We start from the raw sequence: 18,260 nt of genomic DNA, 5'->3' as shown, positions 1-18,260 counted from the left end.
ATTATCTGCTACCCAGCCCCTTTACCACCCTTGTGCCTTCCCTGGTGATGTGCCTGAACTTCTCCAGCTGAAAGACCTCTTGTCCCTTACCCAAACACCTTTGGTGCTGGGGACAAGGGCTGCTGCCTGGTCAGGGAATTCATGTCTTCATTTGATGCCACTGACTTCTGTCACTAAGGCACTTGCACAAGCTTTGGCTCTCACTGGGCATCCATGGGCTGAGAGAAGCACACAATCTCCTTCAGCTTAGTGCTGGAACAAAGTGTTCTGGAAAAAAGCATCAAAGGATATCTTTCTTAAAGGTTAAGTCATTTTCTGTTTTTTTTTTTAAATGTAGCAGTTTGCTGGGGTAGTTTTCTTTCTATGTCCAGTAGACCCCACTTGAAAAATGGCATGAATTACTCCTGACAGTTAAGAGAGAGTTCTGCCAGCTCTGAAAACACACTTAAAAATGAGTGTGAAGGGGTAGTTTGAGTGCCTTGTTAGGTATTGTATTTGCTTCCTGCAAAAAATGCCTCGAATGTTATGCTTTTCATTGCTCATGTGGGCTGTATTTTTTTCCTTGTCCTCATAGATCAAGGATACTTTCCTTAGGACATATACTGAAGCAATCCAGAATTACAACAAGAACGATGAGCGGAGCCATGCAGTGGATAACGTACAGGAAAGTGTAAGTCTAAAATTGGATATTAAAATTAATAATAAAGAGAGACAAAGCATACGTCCAGATTAGATCAATCTGCAAGCTGTATATTGCAAGCAAAATTAGAGGCTGGAAAAGCAGATCTAAAGAAAAAAAATTTAAACTGATATGCTTGTCCAAGATACCTAAGTTTTAATGAACAAGCTATCTAGTAAAGACAGGGACTGTCCCACTTGCTTGTTGTTGGTCCCAGATCTTGAATTAGGTTTAGGGTCCAGTTTTATTTCTTAAGAACACACCTTGTTCTTTAGGGGATCTGTAATAGTATTATGAAATGTTGTAAATTTTATCTGGATGTGACAAGATTTATAATCTAGCATCCTGTATCATGGATAAACTGCCACAGTTCTCTTCACTAGTACAGTGAGATGCTGGCAAAGGGGATTAGTGAGTTAAGGGGAGGAACAGAGTTTATTTTCTCCAGAGGAAAAAGGGGTGAACAAATGTGCTGCTGAGATTGGCAATGAAAGCTGTTCTCTGGCCGTGCTGGAGGGGTGGATTAGATGTTCAGTGGAAGAGCCTTTCTGACCCATAGCGTGCTGTAGCGGAGCAATGGGAGGTTGCCTTGCCTTCCAGCAGGGCACAGGGCATGAGCAAATGCTACAGCACAGCCAAACTAGTTGGAGATGCCAACCACAAGGGACCAAGTCCACCAGCTGCAACACAGAGCAATAAAATTCACATTTAAATTCCTATTGGAAACCATAGCGAGAAGCTATCCCTTCAGCTCACCATACATTCTATGAGCTAACTTGCTTTTCATATGACTGTAACTTGCTGAATGGCTGAAATTTTAATGTGATTGTATTGATGACTTCTGGATCTTCTTTAGAAATTACAACTGTTATGTTGGACCCCTTAGCATGTTTGAAACTGTACCTCTCACCTGGCTTCTCTGGGTTAGCAGATGACTGTGATGCTCTAAACTGAGTATATTCTGCCATCAAATTGTCTGTTTGCCTAACGTTGACCTGTATTTTGAAATTCTGATTCCTTGGAGTTGGCTAAACTAAATAGTTTTGAGTAATTGTTCAGTGTTTCTGTCGTAGCAAAATGTTCATTGCATTTGTAGCTCTGTTTGTATAGGAACTGCATTTATAAGCCCTTTTCATGACAGAAAATTCAGCACATACTGTATATCTTTGAGTGACTGTCTTCTAGCTTAGCATCCAGAGCAGAACATTCTTCCCAACTTAGGGTTTTTTCAGCTGATTTCATAGACACATTCTATGAACCTACGGTCTCCTTCTATTCACAGCTCAGTAAATTCTCCTAGAAATTATTTTGTTGAGTTAGAAAGACTTGCTTCACCTTAGCAATTTGTACTAGTTTGACGCTGTATGTGTTACATGTAATTCTGTGTAATGCTTTGGGGTTTTTAAGGCCTTTTTTTTGACTGCATTGTGAGGCTCTGTCTTGAATTCCCAGGGTCATCTTTAATCAGTAGCTAAATAAACAAAGGAAATAAACAAATGAGAAAGAAAACTAACAGACCTTCAACTGAAAAAAAATGGGTTTATAGCTGGACCTTTGTCAAGTCTTACAAATAATAGTTCTGCTCATAAAATACCTTTTTTTTAGTAGGTCATCTGCTCCCATCTTCTTTAAATGCCATTCCTGATGCTTTTGTGATAAATGGGGTAGGGGGTGGTATCTACTTTTCAAAACTGAAGACAACCTGTCTTTATTTCAATTATGAGCTTATTAAGTGAGCAGTGATGATTCTGTGTTTGTTTGTTTTAAATCTGCCTCTTAATCCTCATAGCTGAGCTGCTGCGGCATTCAGAGTTACACCAACTGGAGCACCAGCCCTTACTTCTTCAAACACGGCATTCCTACAAGCTGTTGCATGAACTCCAGTGACTGTAATACTCAGGATCTGCGCAATATGACTGTGGCTGCCACTAAAGTAAACCAGAAGGTACCAGTAATGTTGTGCCAGAGGCAATTATTATGAAACCATCCAGTACACCAGTGGAGCGTATGGCTGCTTACAACTGCATTTCATTTCAAATGGTTGTTTGATAATGTGTATATTGGGCTGGAGTGATGGTATGGGCTTTGCCTCACCCTTGCTTGCAAATTCTTTAAGCCGGACTTTCTCAAATGACCAGACGCAGCAGCATTTCTGATGAGGAGGGGATTTGTTCCCCTTCCTCACAGCAGAGGTTGAGGTATGGCACTGCACACAGAGACAACACTGGCTAGGCACAGGATGGAGCGTGCCCTTGAGGGTTAGATCTGTCAGTGCTTCTTTGCTTCCCTGTTTGCTCCTGCTGAATGCTGTGGGGTTTTCTTGAGGCCAAAGACATAGCTAGGTGGAGGGAAGGACAGGTTTTACTCTTGCTTATGTTCAAAAAGTAATTTCAGTGCCGGAGCCCAACTGTCATCCCAAACAGAGAAAAACTGGGTAATTGACAACAAGCGTTGTGGTTGGCTGGTATGTTTACAGTGACTCTTAAAATCTTTGAAATTTTGTTGCTGCAAGTATAGCACAGCCAAAAACAGGATAGGCTTGGGAAAGCAGGTTGGGAAAACAGGAAGAAAAGGCATAATTGGAGAATAAAAGTACAGAAAACACAAAGAAAGAGAGGAATAAAGAGAAAATAATGCAGCATATTTAGCAGTCACAGCACTGCAGAAATACAGCTCAAGTTACTGCTTTAAGTGCTAGTGCATCATCAGTTTTTATTTTCTCACTTGAGATTTGCAAGAGAGGCAACAGACAAGTTTGTTGGCAAAAGGAATGATATTGTGGCCAAATTACCATGCTAAGTTGCAGCATAGTTTAGTGAGACTTGAGGATTATTTTCTTTTCTGGTTTTGTTTTCAGAGTTGAATTTAAGAAAAGAAATGCAAGTCCTGAGTAGGTAACGGGAAATATGGAAATGCCTCTCTGTCTTCTCTTCTTGTCTTTTTCACCTCAGTCACCTCTGAATCGGGAGGTTGGAGTGGTGGCTGAGCACAGCCTCAAACACCTTTCTTTGAAAACTAGTCAAATGGACATTTTCCAACATGTATTAAAAAAAAAAGAGACTAGGGAATTATTTTCCATTAAGCCTTTCTTTTTTGTAATAGTTTAATGAGAGCCACTTGTTGCAGACATATGTGGAACATTAGTGACGTCTCCCTGTTAAGAAACTCACTCACCACCAGCAAAAGAATCTCGCTGGATTACGGGAGTGTAAAGGAGGACCCACTTCATCCAGTCGCGCTTTGTGACTTTGCAGGAACTTTCTGTTTTTGCAGAAGTGGAAAGAGGGTGAGAGGCACGGTGGGGTGGATCTAGGGGATATGTAGTACAGCCAGCATCCACTGCAGACAGAGTGCCTCCTGGGCAGCCCACTCTGAGCCCTTGCTTCTGCCCACCTTTCCAGCCAGGAAGCTTTCTGGTGTGACTGGTACTCTATCAGCAGGTCCCACCTTTTCAGTTCGGGATGGCCACTCGCTCCGGACTTTTCGGGGCTGCATAACTGGGCAGGTGGCATTTGCATTCCCAGCAGTGATCCAGTGTTTCCCGAAGTGCCAGGCTTGCTCTGTATGCTCTGCATGCACAGAGAAATCCCTGTCCCCCTGCGAGTTCCTCTTGGCAAAGGATGCCTGCTAAATTGTAGAAAGCGGATGAGGGATGAATGAGCTTGTGCTAGTCCAGGACTAGTAACTCACTTCCACTCATGCTTGCTCCTTGCTTTCCTGTCAAATGCATGCATCACCTGACAGAAAAGGACTGCTAGTTCCTGAGGAAGCAGTTGATTTAATTACTTGATTTAATTACCTAGAGGAAGTTTGGATGTCCTGTGGTACTGTGTCCCATTTTCTGAGATAGCCATTTGTAATCAAACGTCGTAAATATTTTTGTTTAGCAGTTGTGAGATCACAGTTGTCCCAAATGTTTTGAGAAAGATGGGATGTATCTGAAAGAGGCATGGGAATAAAAAGCAAGCAGGAGGAAATACTGTGTAGACCAGTGCTTTCACTTCAGGTAGCAAGCAAATGTCACTGCCTCTGACCCAAGCCCCTTGCTTGTCTGGGAAACTGACATTCTGCTCTCTGTGTGTTGGAGAAAAAGGAAGATACATACTGTCTGTGTTGTGGAAGACCTTTGTTACCATTCCTGTATATAAGTATATTTGAAGTACATCTTTTTGGGTGGATCTTGCAAAACTATCAGTAAGGCAAGTTCTTTATGAGCTAATCATTGCTAGCAATTTATGAGAACTAATGATTGAATTATCCAAAGAGGATTAAAGTAATGATCTAATTGCAGGACTAAAAGACAGCATTCCTGGATTTTCTTTGCCAATTCTGCTACAAACTTGCTTAGTGACCTTGGGTAAATCATTTAGTCTCTCTGTCAGTTTTATCTCAGATGGGACTAATACCTAACTTTAAGAGCTGCCATTAGGATTAGCTAATTAATGTTCATATAGTGCTTTTAATCTTCAGAGTTCATTACCAATAAACCTCAAGAATGACTTCTCTCTAAAATCTTAATAAAGGAACAGATGCGTGGAGTCAAGGATGTGCCCACCCAGCGCTTCACATACATCTGTACTGTATATGCAACTCTTGGGTGCTTCTTGCACTCTCCCTTGGTACACACTAAGGACTGAGCAGTTAAGCTGTATTTTTGCAGTGTACTTCAGGAAAGAGATTATTGTGATTTTGGGAAGCATAGTCTTCAAATGAGGAGAGTGATCAAAACTCTCTCACTTGCATGTTTTTTTAACATGATCTTCTGTCTCCCTCAAATTACCATTGCTGTTAGATGTTGCATCTCTTGAAGGCTGTTGAACAGAACAGATTTCAGAAGAGCTGGGAGAACATTAAGGAATGTCAGACAGAATGAAAATACTGCTTGAGAAATCTAATCTCATTTCATAATACGTAAGACACACACAACTGCGGTTGCTTGATGTGTTAAATAAGCAAGCTTGAATGTGACATACGGTACACTGTTGTAAGACATAAATAAGGATTAATATGTATTTCAGAATGTGCTGGTCCTCAGCTACTATTAGGTTTACCACTTCATTACTCTCAGGATTAAATAAAATGTCTTCTGATATTATAAAAGAGGTACAATTCAGTTAATGAATGGCCTGTATCTAACAAAGGACATTGTCCTTTCCTTCTAGCTCTTATTTTTTACAAGCACCTAATGCTCTGAGGTCACATAAAGAGTTCCTACAGTGTTTGCAGAAATGAGGGGTATGTGGATGGAGGGGGAATGTGGAGACACTGCTCTCTTGTGGGATGGAAGTCCAAACTGCGAAAGGGAAATCACTGTTACTTTTGCTTTTTCCAACTTCTGATAAAGTGGATGAAGTTATAACATCAAATAAAATGCCTTGGGACTGGCCTTAAGTGGTGAGTGGTGTTGGTCATTTAAGGAAGAATGGCAAAAGGGGCTGAGAGGTAGCTTTGGATTGGGTGCGCAGATGAGTTAGTAATGAAAGAAAAAGTAGATGTCGTCGTCTTTTTCTTCAAGATGTCATCTTTCTTCTTTTCACTTGTTTAGATTCATTTAGGCATCACAAACTAGGAAAGATGATTTCAAATACTTTTTTGAGTGGTAGACTAGGTGAGGGGAGAAATTTGGCAAAAATTGTCATACTGAAGGGGACATCTCAAAAAAGCCTATCCAAGAGAAAGGCAGAAATATATATGAATCTTCTGGCCTCAGTGTGGGCTGTGAATTGAGGCACAATGAAGCACGTCAGCTGATGGAGTCAGGGTCTGAGTTAGAGGTAAAAAATTAGGTTTGGGGAGCAGGACAGGGAATTTATGTCCAAGGGCAAATGAACCAACAAACTTTGTACAAAACCCTTGATAACTTTGCTATAAGGTTTAAAGTACATACTGCTCCGTACCTTGCCTGGTGTCCTTTGACAGGCGAAGGCAAGCAGATTGCCTCACTGGACACCTGAAACATGCTTGTATTAAATATATGAAGTATGAGGAAATCAGCATCATGTATTCATCTTTGACACTTGTCTTGTACTGTAACATTACCTTATACTGTTACTGGTTTGTTTTCAAGTCAAGGCTATATTAATGTATTTTAAAATAATGCAGACTGGGTTTCTTTAATAAGACCTATAAAAATGAGTGTAACATCACACTTAGCTTTTAAAAAGTACTGAAATACATTTGTTTCTAAGAACTGGTTTTGCCACCATTTCCCATCATCCACTCAGATTTGCTATTAAATAAAAAGGTGACGTTTTCGGAAATTGCCACAAAAATATTGTCTAGCTTAAGCCCATTTTAAATGAGAAATTTGTATGTATGCGTTCATGGGAGGGAAGGTCAATACAAGGAGTGATTATGTTTGTTTTCCAGGGCTGTTATGACTTGGTGACCAGTTTTATGGAGACAAATATGGGAATCATAGCTGGAGTGGCTTTTGGGATTGCATTCTCACAGGTAACTGCATAAATGCTTCCCTTTCCCCCTTTCTTCCCCCCTCTCTTTTTCTGTACCCAGACTTCAAGGAAGGAAGGATTATGGAAAGGGACTGAACTCAGCAAGCTCATTAGTCCTGAGGTCATCTGTTCATTGATTTTCTTTTTTTCAACTTAAATGAAGTTTCTCCTTGGGAATATCAGTTACGGTTGAGCTAATGACTAGCTCAAGGAAAACAACTTGTCCCTCCACTGGGTCAAATAGAGGTTAACCCAATAAAACATTGGCTTAAATGGAGCATAAACAGCTAAGAAGACAAATAGCTTATCCACTGTTTGGATAGGCTTCTGTCTTCTAAACACTCTTATTTTTTCTTAAAGGAGTCTAGAATTCAAGTAAGAGTATACCTTCAGGCCTCCTTATCCTAGACCTGGAGTCTGGAGGGGTCACCTGGTTTCGGTGACCAATTTTATTTATTTTTTTTTTCTCTTAGCACTGAACATTGAGCAGAGATCTGGCAAGATCAGGTTATTAAACCAACATCTTGCCTGCACCAAAAGGAGTTTGGCATGGGAGGGACAAGAAGGGAGCTAAGAAGGTGTTTGCTGCTCCCTGATGCTCAGACTGCCTTGACCTAGACATTAGTTAGGAAAACTAAAGGTCTGGTCAGAATCTTCTGATGAAGAAGGGGCAGGAAAACACCTGCATCTTTCAGCGAGATGGTCCTTTGTACTAGTCACTTCATGTGTGATGACTAGGACTCTCCTGGAAACATGCAGAAATGAGAGGGAGGGAAACATGGGCAATGCAAAAGTGTTTGCAGAATGGTTCAGCAAAACATACAGCGACATGTGTGATGCCTGAACCACTTCTACCTGAGAAGTACTCTCTCTGTGGACAGTACATAGTACAATGGCAAATGTCATATTCAAAACCTGTCATGCAACTTTCATTTGCTTCATTCACAAATATTACAGATCTGGGTCCTGAGGCAACGCTGAAAATACGAATGTATCTGTTGAATGTCTTGTGTTTATCCAGTTGTTGGGGAAAATGAGGTGCTAGGAAAAATTATTTGACTTCTTAAAACTCATTAATTCAGTTAGCAAGTTATAGGTTTACACTGTGCTGCACTGGGAACAAGTGATTTGCCAGTATTATTGCCAGTGATGGGCAGGTGAATTAATGGGAGGGCTGTGGTTGCCCTCGTGCCCCTGCTGCCCCATGTGGTCAGCCCATGCTTGGCTGCAAGATGGCTTAGTTACATCTCTGAGTTTTAATTTGCTCAGCAGTTACAATGGCCTCCAGGTTCTTCAGTAAAACTGTCCCCAAGCCCTGTGGAAAATGGCCACCATGTCCTCTCAGTCAACATATGCACAACTTGAGCAAGACCTAAAACTGTTTGGCCTCAAACCAGCTAACTGCACTGCTTTGGGCATATCTGGAAATCTGATGCCTTGTAGCTTAGGTGTTAGATATGAGAAACCCATGATTTGGCCTGTCAAGCCTTTTCGTGTGGGCATAAATGTTGGTTCATCATACTGCCAGCCGCCCAGAGCATGTGCGTGAGTGTCAGGTCTTCAGAATCCTGAAGCGGTGAAACCACCAGTCTGGAGCTGTTGGTGCATGGAGCAGCGGGAGTTCACTTTTGTTTTTTTCTTTAATAGGCTACTCTAGTTCTTGGTGAATGGTCACGTTATCTTGATTCTCTTCTCCAACCTTGATTATGACTTGATTACTGCTATGGGACTCTGAGCTCTTATTTCAGTTTGGTTTCTAGACAGCCAGGCAGTTACAAAGCATCTCATGGAACTATCCAAAAGAAAAACAGATGAGTAGAATTGTACAATTCATATGCTGCTGAGCAGGACCAGTGCTACTTGAAAACCTTTAATCAGCATGTCATACATACAACAGGCAAAGCATCATCTTGTCTTGCCTGAAAATTGTTTGCAGCTGGAAGGGAGACCATTGCAAGAGTGCAGCTGGAATTGTTAGTATTTTGGGATGTGTCTGGATGTTTACTCTAGGTCACCGGTTGTTTGTGAGCTCCGTACAACAAGGCAGGCAGGCAGTGCAGGCAGTGCAGGCAGTGTGGCCCCTGCAGCAGGAGCCCTTTGGCACAGGGTGAGATTAGCATGACAGGCTGCAGGCAGCACAGCGGGGAGGGCACTTTGCCACTGCCAGTCCAGGTGAAAACCAAAGTAGATTTTGATGTGGCATTGGCAGCTTGTGCTGCCTGATGGCAGTGTGTGTCCTGCTGCCAGCTGGGGATGCGCCTGCCCCTGCGAATGTGCAAGGCTCTGGCACTCACAGTAGATATCCAGCTGCTTGGGGTGTTTGGGAATGTGTAAAAAGGAGAAGAGAGGGGATGCAGAGGACAAAAATGCAGCTCTCCTGGGGTGTGAAGAATAGAAGGCGGCCAGTTATAATTTACTGCCTAATCTGTGTTGCTGGACCCAATTAGGGACGTTGTTTACAAATTGATTTCAGGTTAACTGTGGCTGGCAGTAATGCCAGGCAGCGCTCCAGCTGTAGGCGAGGTTTCGCCGTTCCTACTGAGAATGGGTTTAATCTAAATAGAAGACAAATTAGATCATGTTGCTCTTCTACAGTAAAGCATGCTCAAGGGCCTTTCCTTCACATGATTTGTTAGGTGTTGACTAGCATGGGGAATGTGCTGATTCCCAGAAATAGGGAAGGTTGATGTAATGGCATTGCACATCTTACAGGCCTGGCACAGACCTCCCAATCAGAGTCAGAGTTTTAAAAAAAAACTGATGTGTTGCTGACATTGTCTGCACTGCTCCTTGGGTTTGAAATAATAACAATAAAATGCAGTTTGATTGTTTTTGGACTCAGATGCCAGTGCTGACTTCCAGCTGGAATAATTTCAGTTTAGCACGTGCTCTTCAGAGCAGCAGAATGATCGCAGTGTTGTGCCCAACAGAGAATAAAATTATGCAAGCAGCATAGATGATGAAGAGTTTTGCCCAGATAAAACTACAGTGTAGGCGTTGGCTTAAGGGATGCAAAAGACAGAGTCTGGAGTGGTTTATAGATTATGGTTGCAGTAGACTCCCTGAGGAGGGGAGTCTCAGGGAAGTGTTAATGCCAAGTTACTCCCTTTGTACTGAAGGACTGGAAGCCAGGCGTTGTCCACGTGCCCAGAACCAGTTGTTGAGCACGCACGGTTCCTGTCATTTGAAGATAAGTTCTCGTGCAGCTACAGTCCCTCTCTACAGTGCACATCCACCTGCCCTCTTTGCTGTCAGTGTTAATGTGAGTAGCTCTGCCTGACTGTGGGCGCGGTTCTGGCACAGACATCATCCTTGTCTGCTGCAACTCCTGTCTGAGTATAGAGAGGCTGAGACTTGGCCCTAGCACAGGATTACACACCTCTGTCACCCTTGCACCAGGGTTAGGGAGTGGGTTCCATATCAGGACCCAGTATGCAACTTGAAATCTGATATAAGACTGGGTTCCTTCTAAAAACTGATCACTGTGGATTCAGCATGGAGTTAGGACCTGTGCCAGAGGCATACCATGGCACAGGAGGCTGACTCAGGTAAGCAAAATGTGACGTAGAAAATTGTCTGTCTTCTGAAATAAAACCAGGGAACCTGGATGCTTGGAGATTTTCATTTTCAGAATATGGCAAGGTAAATTATTGAGCTAAAAAAATATTCCCGATGAATAAAAAAAACAGTTTTAGCTTACCTGATCTGCTGATGAATTCTAAGTTAGTTCAACACATTTCTATTTATAGAAATTCTCTCAAAGAATGAGAAATGGTGACGATACCAAGACCTGAAATAAAATAGAAATTCAAATTGCAGTTCAGTTTCTCTTCAGTATAATAAGATGTAATAAATATGTCATGCAGGACAGCTTTCAGTCAATGTTAACTCCTGCAAAATAACTATATTTAAAAAATAGTTATCATATATATGGTAGGCCAGTAAGATTGATAAGAAGTTGCTCTGGGTGGATTTCAGTGGTCAGAACAGAGATATGCCTGTGATGACTCCTTGAAACCATGGAGAGATGAAGAATTCACACACTGCATTCTGTTGTCTGGAATGAGATTTGGCCAACAGGATGATGTTATAGGAGATGCACCTGAGGGATGTGGGTTTCCCTGTGCTCTAAACCAAAGACTGTCAGTATTTTCAAGATTCCTGCAGCAAGACCAGAGGTTCCAAGGCAAATCTCAGTTTTCCATGTAATAGCTCAGAAGACTATGATAATCTTAGAAAAAAGGGAAGAATGGGGGAAAGTGAGGAAGAATACAAAACCAGAACCAAGTCTGGCATCTTAGCACTCAAAAAACTAGGACTATAAAATAAAACAAAAAAACTTAAGAAGTGGATAAAAGTTGAGATGTGCATTTGAGGGACAATGGAAGTGAAGGGAAATGAATGCAACTTCTAGCAAGTAGTTTCTTTGCAGGAATCCTTTTATGCCAGTTCCTCTGTTTTTTCGAAGGAGCTGCAGGGACCTGCTGCACAGGGGCTTCCAACTGTCTGAAGAGCAGAGGTTGCAAGTGATCAAGCAAATGCAGAGAGCTGAGGGGGGTGGAGAGCGCTCGTTTGTGGTTCGCAGACTGGGAGCCTCTAACCAGATTTAAATGCAGTGGACTGTAGTTATGACTGTAATGAGCACCATGAGGAAAATTCAGCAGCTTAATACAGTATTGCCTCTTCTTGGCTGCACGAGGGACAGTGCTCTTGTGGTTAAACGTGGAAGTCTGCACGCCTTGGAAAATACATGTTTTTATATGTGTTCAAAGTACTTTTAAGGTACTTTAGCTCTGCTATATCCTGGTAATAGCTGGAAGTGCTGTGTGAAATGTGTATGCAGTGGCATTATTCTTGAAATTTTGAAACAGAGAAGTTTAATGCTATGGTACTGTAACCACTTAAATGCATAAACCAGCATACATTCAGAGCCAAGAACTAACGTGGGCCGAAGACCAGAAAGTTACATTCATGTGTAGCCTGACATTCATCTTACAAGTAACTTGAGTAAATCAAAACATTGCCACATGCCTGAAAATGCTACAAAGCTTAGATGCACTGATTAATTAGAATTACTGCCTGTGTAAAACAGAAGAATCTCTAATTAAATGTATCTGGGGAGGCCTGCTACAGCTGTAGGGGGAAAGAAAAGCCCATGGCTCCCATTTGTACGGGCTGCAGCATCTTTCCCCTTGTAAATCTGATACAGGCAGATTGTGGTCAGGAGCAATACTAGGTAACTCATGGCACAGGCTTCAAAAAAAAGAAAAGGCTGAATGTATGCACATTGTTGGCCATTGTAGGATGAGGGAGGAACTGACTTGGGTCTGGGCCACAGTTTGCTCAGTGAAAATAATTGTGAAGTTCATTGTAACGAAAAATGCAGCAAGGCAGAGAAGGAGCTTCTCAGACCAGCAGAGGAAGGTGAGAAAAGACTGAAAGTTACCACAAACACAAAAGCAATAGCGAAGCGGGTAGGACAGGGCCACCCAGAGGCACTTACTCTGTTCTGCCTGTCGATGCACAGAGAAATACATACTGTTCTCCAAAATGGAGATCATGGAAATCTCATTCTCTAATACAGAACTGAGCTAAAGAAACATCACACAAGTCAGCAGTGGGAGTGTTGAAGCCTCTCCAGTAAACCTGCAGAATGTGGTGGGGTTTCAGCAACACTTTCTAAACTGTCAGATTGATAAAATCATCCTCCCAGTGACTGGAGTATTTAAGCGTGGAAATCCAAAGCCCAGCCAGGCATCCTCATCATCACTGGCCCACGGACTCCTGGGTGAGGGCATGAGCATTCCAGCTACCAAATAAGTTTCCTGTTTGAACACCCATCTAGAGAACTTTAGTAGAAGAGACAACAAGATGGCTAAAATGTCTTCTTGGTATCAAGTGAGATTTTCAAAGCTGAAGAGGGTATTCAGTGCCCACATCTCTTCTGGCAGCTGAAAATACAGCCCCTGAACCCTAGTAGCTTAGGGTTTTATTGGAGGTTGGTCAGGTGTTTTCTGTGCCCCATATCTAGTTATAACCAAGGCAGTGTCGTCCTTTGTATTTGGTGCCAGAATTGGGGAGTTCCTGTTGGGGACAGTGGGGTTCAGCCTGCTTTTAAAAGTGCCTCTGTACCCTTTTGAGATGCCCAGAACAGTTCTGGTGGACACTGAAACAGGAGAGGGATCAAATTTCTGTCAAATAGAGCATGGCCTGACCAGGAATGTGACATCTCAGAGGCAGAAAACAGTTTATCTGGATTTGAGGTACCCTGGCTTGGTCTTGCTCTGGGCTGATGCCAGCTCAAATCAAGCAATTGGCTGGTAGAGAAGATGTGTATTTTGATGATGATTGCGTTAACGGGGAGCACTGACAGTCGAGAGGAAAGGACATGCAATCCCAAGCGTGAAATAGAAGGAGCCAGTTTGGGCGAGCAGCCAGCCAGGAGCTATCTACGCGTGCTCTGTGGGATCTGAGGGAGCTTGGCTGCTGCTGAAAGGTTGTGATCCCCCTTCTTAAGCACCACTCCCTTGCGATGCACGCTGCCTGCAGCAGGAGATGGGCAGAGGTGACCCCACGGGCAGGGGCGAGCCAGCTGGAGCAGCTGTGACAGCGCGCGCTTGGAGCCCGGTCCAGGGAAGGCTGGTCCATCTGCAGGGACAGCCCTCTCACCTCACCCCCGTAGGCAGGGATGAGCTGTAGCAATCTGGATATGCTCATAAGTTAATTAATTGACCGATCCAAATGAGAAAAGCGAGGTTGAATTATTTATAGTATATTAACACTGTTGGCATATGCAGGAAACGTTAACAAACTGCAATAGGCAAAACGCTGAAATGACTGAGTGCTTATTGACGAGTGGAAGCCAGGGATCTGTTTTCAATAATCTGAGTGACAGCCAAGGGAATAGTGAAAGACTTTTTTTTTTATTTATTTCCAGATTTATAACACTCATTTCTCCAGTGCTGCATCGTATGTAAAGAAAGCATAACAGCTCTGGGGCATTAGGAAGCTTTTCCCCAGCACGCTGGTAACAAAGTTAAGGGGGCTGCCAGCTTGTGGTGGTGGTGGGTGGTGGTGAGGGACCCATGTGGGCCTCATGAGTGAAGCTCAGCTGGTAGTGTGCTGACTGATACCCCCCACCGGTTCACCCATCCACGTCTGACTTGGCCAGGCAATGACAATGGGATTGAAAAGTAGCAAAAAGGCATGCTGCCTGTTAAATAAAGATGTTCTGATAAAAGTCAAGAAGATCCAATGAAGAAAGACAGGAGGCTTTAATGCTGGTTTTCTGATTAGAGCAGTCCCTAAAACAGGGCATAACTATGTTGTGCATAGTAACTCCAGAACATGAAGTCTTTGCTTACCATGGCCTCTCCTTTGCTCTGCATTCATTTAATTTAACTTAAATTCTATTCTTCTATTTTTTCTGGAACAGTTGATCGGGATGCTGCTGGCATGCTGTCTGTCCCGGTTTATTACTGCTAACCAGTACGAGATGGTGTAACAAGGTGAGCTTTCCCCGCTTTCTGTGCAACGTGCCGTGTACACCCGGGTACATGGTTGTGGCTGTGCTGCTTCTGCTGAACGTGGCGGGCAAGTTTTAGATGCTTAGCGTGTTCGTTGAGAATTTAGTCTTCCCACAGGATTCTTTGCTTTGGGTTTTTCATCCCGATATGCTGTCTGGTGGGAAAAGAAGGGGGAAATGGCCTGTTGAATGTTTTGTCATTTCAGTTTTGTTCTTGAAAAAAGAGGACAACATAACTGCCATGAACGCTGTTATCAGCCGAAGCAACCCACTTGTCTTTTTTTTTTTTTATCCCCCCTGTTCTCTAGGTCTTTCAGGAGTGTGAAGTCCAGAGCCTGTCTGAAGATCAGGAGCTGCAGAATTGGAGAAAGACTAAAATGAATGTTATAGCACACACTGTCTCTCGCACGCACGCACACCCACACCCCCACAAGCAAGCACGTGCGCGCGCACACTCGCACCCCACCTCCCGAACTCTGTCCCATGCGTAGTGTACCATTCTGTGAAGTACCGCGGTGCCACCAAGAGCAGCCGAGTCCCCTCGGCCTCCAGACCCAGACCCCATCCCCGCGGCTCGGTGTAGGACGGTACCGTATGTATGTTCTTGGTCACACAGTAGTTGCATCGTAAGTTAACAAAGGTAATTCATTAACAGCATTGATTGGGCTGTGCATGTAGTGACTGGAGGGCATAATTAGCCTTTCACCATGGTTAATAAGTGTTGCACACTTTCATATAAACCGGTATATGAAATATATATTCTTTTGGGTTTATCTTAATTTCTTGTTTTGTTTATTGCTTTACTAAGATTTTCATCCTTTCCCCCTTCCCCACGCCTGCCCCCCTTCCCCAAAAACAAAGGAATCAGTAACATAACATAAAGATACTTGAAAATGATGTTAAAATGTTGTGCTTGAAGGGAACCATTATTCCTGATGTTCTTCTACATCTTTGATTCTTACTCAGTGTTGTATGCCTAGTGCGTATCCCGATAGGCTTTGTCTAGTGCATTTTGCCTCTGAACCTGATCCTGTGTAATACTGTTATTAAGCTGTGTTGTTGCTTACTGTGAAGGCAGGAATTTTGCTTCCTTTATTTTTATTAGGTAGTTATGAACTAATTGAACTGTGCTGTACTGCGGCCTTCCTACTTTTTTCCTGTTCTTTTTCTTTTTTTTTTTTTTTTTGTGCATTGAGGTTGCAGCCACCAAATACATTGTTGAATCAAATCAAAATAAAAACACACACACAAAAAAAATCACAAAAAAAAAAACAGGCATATGAAATATTTTTGGGGGAAAGCAAAAGTTTAAAACCTTTTTAAAAAAATAGGACTTTTTTAATAATGCCTCTGTCTAGCATGCCAACGAGAATGCATTGATATTGTGAGTATTTGTGATATACGTATTAATAAATGGAACCATTACAGATTTCTAGCCGCTTCCTTTTTGTTCCTTAGTCATAGAAAAACTCTTCCGAGGGGGGAAGTGAACATGAAATACAAGTGCATAGCTTGGAGTGACATGTCTTTATGCATATTTTAACAACTAACTTGCTTGTGACAGAAAAATGTTACTACCCTGGCAAAAAAAGAGAAAGAGCTGGAATCGTTTCAAATCTCCTAGAAAAACCTTCCACAGCTGGTTTCTCCACGTGACAAACACATACCCTCTGCTTTGCAATTTTTCTTCCTGTGACTGATAACAGTCTGCAATATTTAATTATCCCATCCTCAGCACTGTGTGTGATTCTGGCACTAAGCATTTCTCTCTGGTTGTGGTGAGGGTGGGGAGAAGAGAGATTTGGGGAGGAATGCGTCTTTGCTGCATTCGTGGAAAGGCAGACACTTACCTCTTTCTCATTTAATACCTGAAATGTTGAAGATCTGATGGAAAGCCCATGAAAGTTTAAACCTGGAAGTTCTGGACCAAGCCTTTACACTAGCAACACGGACAGAGAAGACTTGAGGAGGGACGCCTTGTAGCCTCCTGGCTGTGGAGGAGCTGCACAGCGCCTGTGTCCACACAGCCCGTACAGCCGCCAGAGTCCATCCATCAGTGCCATCCACCCAGTTACGTGGTGTCTCCAGCATCAGCCCTCGATGGACATTTGAGTGGTGCTGGTGCAGTCGGTGTGCTGTCACACACAACTATAAAAAGGGCTTGCAGCCACACGGGCAAAAACCTGTTGGTATGTGCCAAGGCGGCAGGTCTTAAAAACCCTGGTGGCATCTTTGGTTTTATTCAGAGCCTGCTTCCAAAGCAGGAAAGAGAATCAACTTTTTTATTAATCTACAAATAGAGATTTGTAAATAAGGGAAGAGGAAGCTGGTCCACAAATTTAAATCTGCCTGCAATAAAGCATCTGCTGTGAGGGAGCGGGCCATCTTTAAACATAGAGAACAGCAATACAGGTCCTGCATAAATGCTGTGCAGTTTGTGTGTACTTTTGTGGGGACAAAGCCACTCGGCACAGGTTGCAGCACTCACATTTGCAGTCCCTTCTGAGGGCTTAAAAAATTGCAGCTGCTCACTCGGTTGCTGGGGCTACGCCATGCTGGAGTGATGCCCTTCTCCCGCAGGCTCAGGAAGTTCGCAGGGGGATATTTTTCCACACCAGAAAGAACTGGCCCACCAGACGCCCCAGTTTCCCTTCCCTATTGATCCCTGGGCAGGTCTCCCCTGCCCCACAGAGGGGAGGGAGGGGGACAAGGCTGCTGCCTCCTCCCTCAGGAGCCACCAATGACCTTCCAGAGTGGAAAAGCACCAGCCTTTACTCTGTTTTTTTTCTTTTTTTTTTTTTTTTTTTCTCTTTTTCCTGAAAGAAAGAGTTGTTTGTGCCAAGAGCTGTTTCTTTTGAAGATGCTGATGTTGGATGATGGGTCAGTGGGCCCCCATACTGCTTCAGCTTGCTCATCCCCATTCAGTAAAGCATGTGCTCACCTTTAAGGTGTAAGCATTGAATTAAGTCTACTCAGCAAAGCCCTTCAGTGTGTGCTCAACTGCTTCTGTCAGCCCAGCAGCAGTCCTGCTTGTATGGGGTGGGTGTTTTGACTGGGCTCTCGAAAGCTTCCATGGAGTGGATCAGGCTGGTGAAGGATCCACCCAGGGCATCCCCAGCGAAATCCCCCTGGCTCAGGCTGGGGCCACGCAGCCGCTCTGGCAGGGAGGGCTGCAGGAGCTGGCACTGTGGCATCCCCTTCCCCAGGCACAGCATTGCTGCACTTAGATTCCTCTGTCCTGGAGGGAGAAGTGTGGCAATGGAAAGGAAACAAAGCCAGAGCTGCTGAGTGTGCGTTAACGTCAGCTGAGCAGAGATGTGCAGGATTTTCCCTCCAGAGGTGAAGCTATCACAGGGTACCAGGGGGGCTTTGCCTCAGGGGCTGAGGTCCACCTTCTGGCATGAACTGAATCGGTGGAGGGAGCCAGCTCCTGCTGCACTGGGCTGGCTTGGGCTGCGTGATCCCTCCCCGGGCAAACTGCACTCACTGCAATCAGCAGACCCAAGCTGGGCAAAAGAAGGTTGGGCAGGTTTGGGAGTCAAAATGGGTGATGGGGCAACTGGATGAGTCCCAAGAGGGGTGGGAGGAATGGGGCATGACTGGT

At 43.6% G+C, this 18,260-nt stretch overlaps 1 protein-coding gene across 1 annotated transcript in view; it reads left to right on the top strand.

Moving 5' to 3' along the window:
- Positions 1–16,083, top strand: part of TSPAN7 (tetraspanin 7) — a 103,746-nt gene extending 87,663 nt beyond the window's left edge. Inside the window, exons 4-8 of the mRNA XM_040585336.1 lie at positions 575–670; positions 2,469–2,624; positions 7,049–7,132; positions 14,567–14,639; positions 14,965–16,083. Coding sequence (XP_040441270.1) covers positions 575–670; positions 2,469–2,624; positions 7,049–7,132; positions 14,567–14,635 — 405 coding nt within the window. The 3' untranslated portion in view covers positions 14,636–14,639; positions 14,965–16,083. The remainder of the gene's footprint in view (positions 1–574; positions 671–2,468; positions 2,625–7,048; positions 7,133–14,566; positions 14,640–14,964) is intronic.
- The last annotated feature ends 2,177 nt before the right edge of the window (positions 16,084–18,260 follow it).

The sequence above is a fragment of the Falco naumanni genome, chromosome 2 (genome assembly GCF_017639655.2).
Source record: "Falco naumanni isolate bFalNau1 chromosome 2, bFalNau1.pat, whole genome shotgun sequence".
Taxonomy (NCBI): Eukaryota; Metazoa; Chordata; class Aves; order Falconiformes; family Falconidae; genus Falco; species Falco naumanni.
The sequence above is the reverse complement of the archived record's forward strand: the minus strand, read 5'-3'. Positions and strand labels throughout refer to the sequence as shown.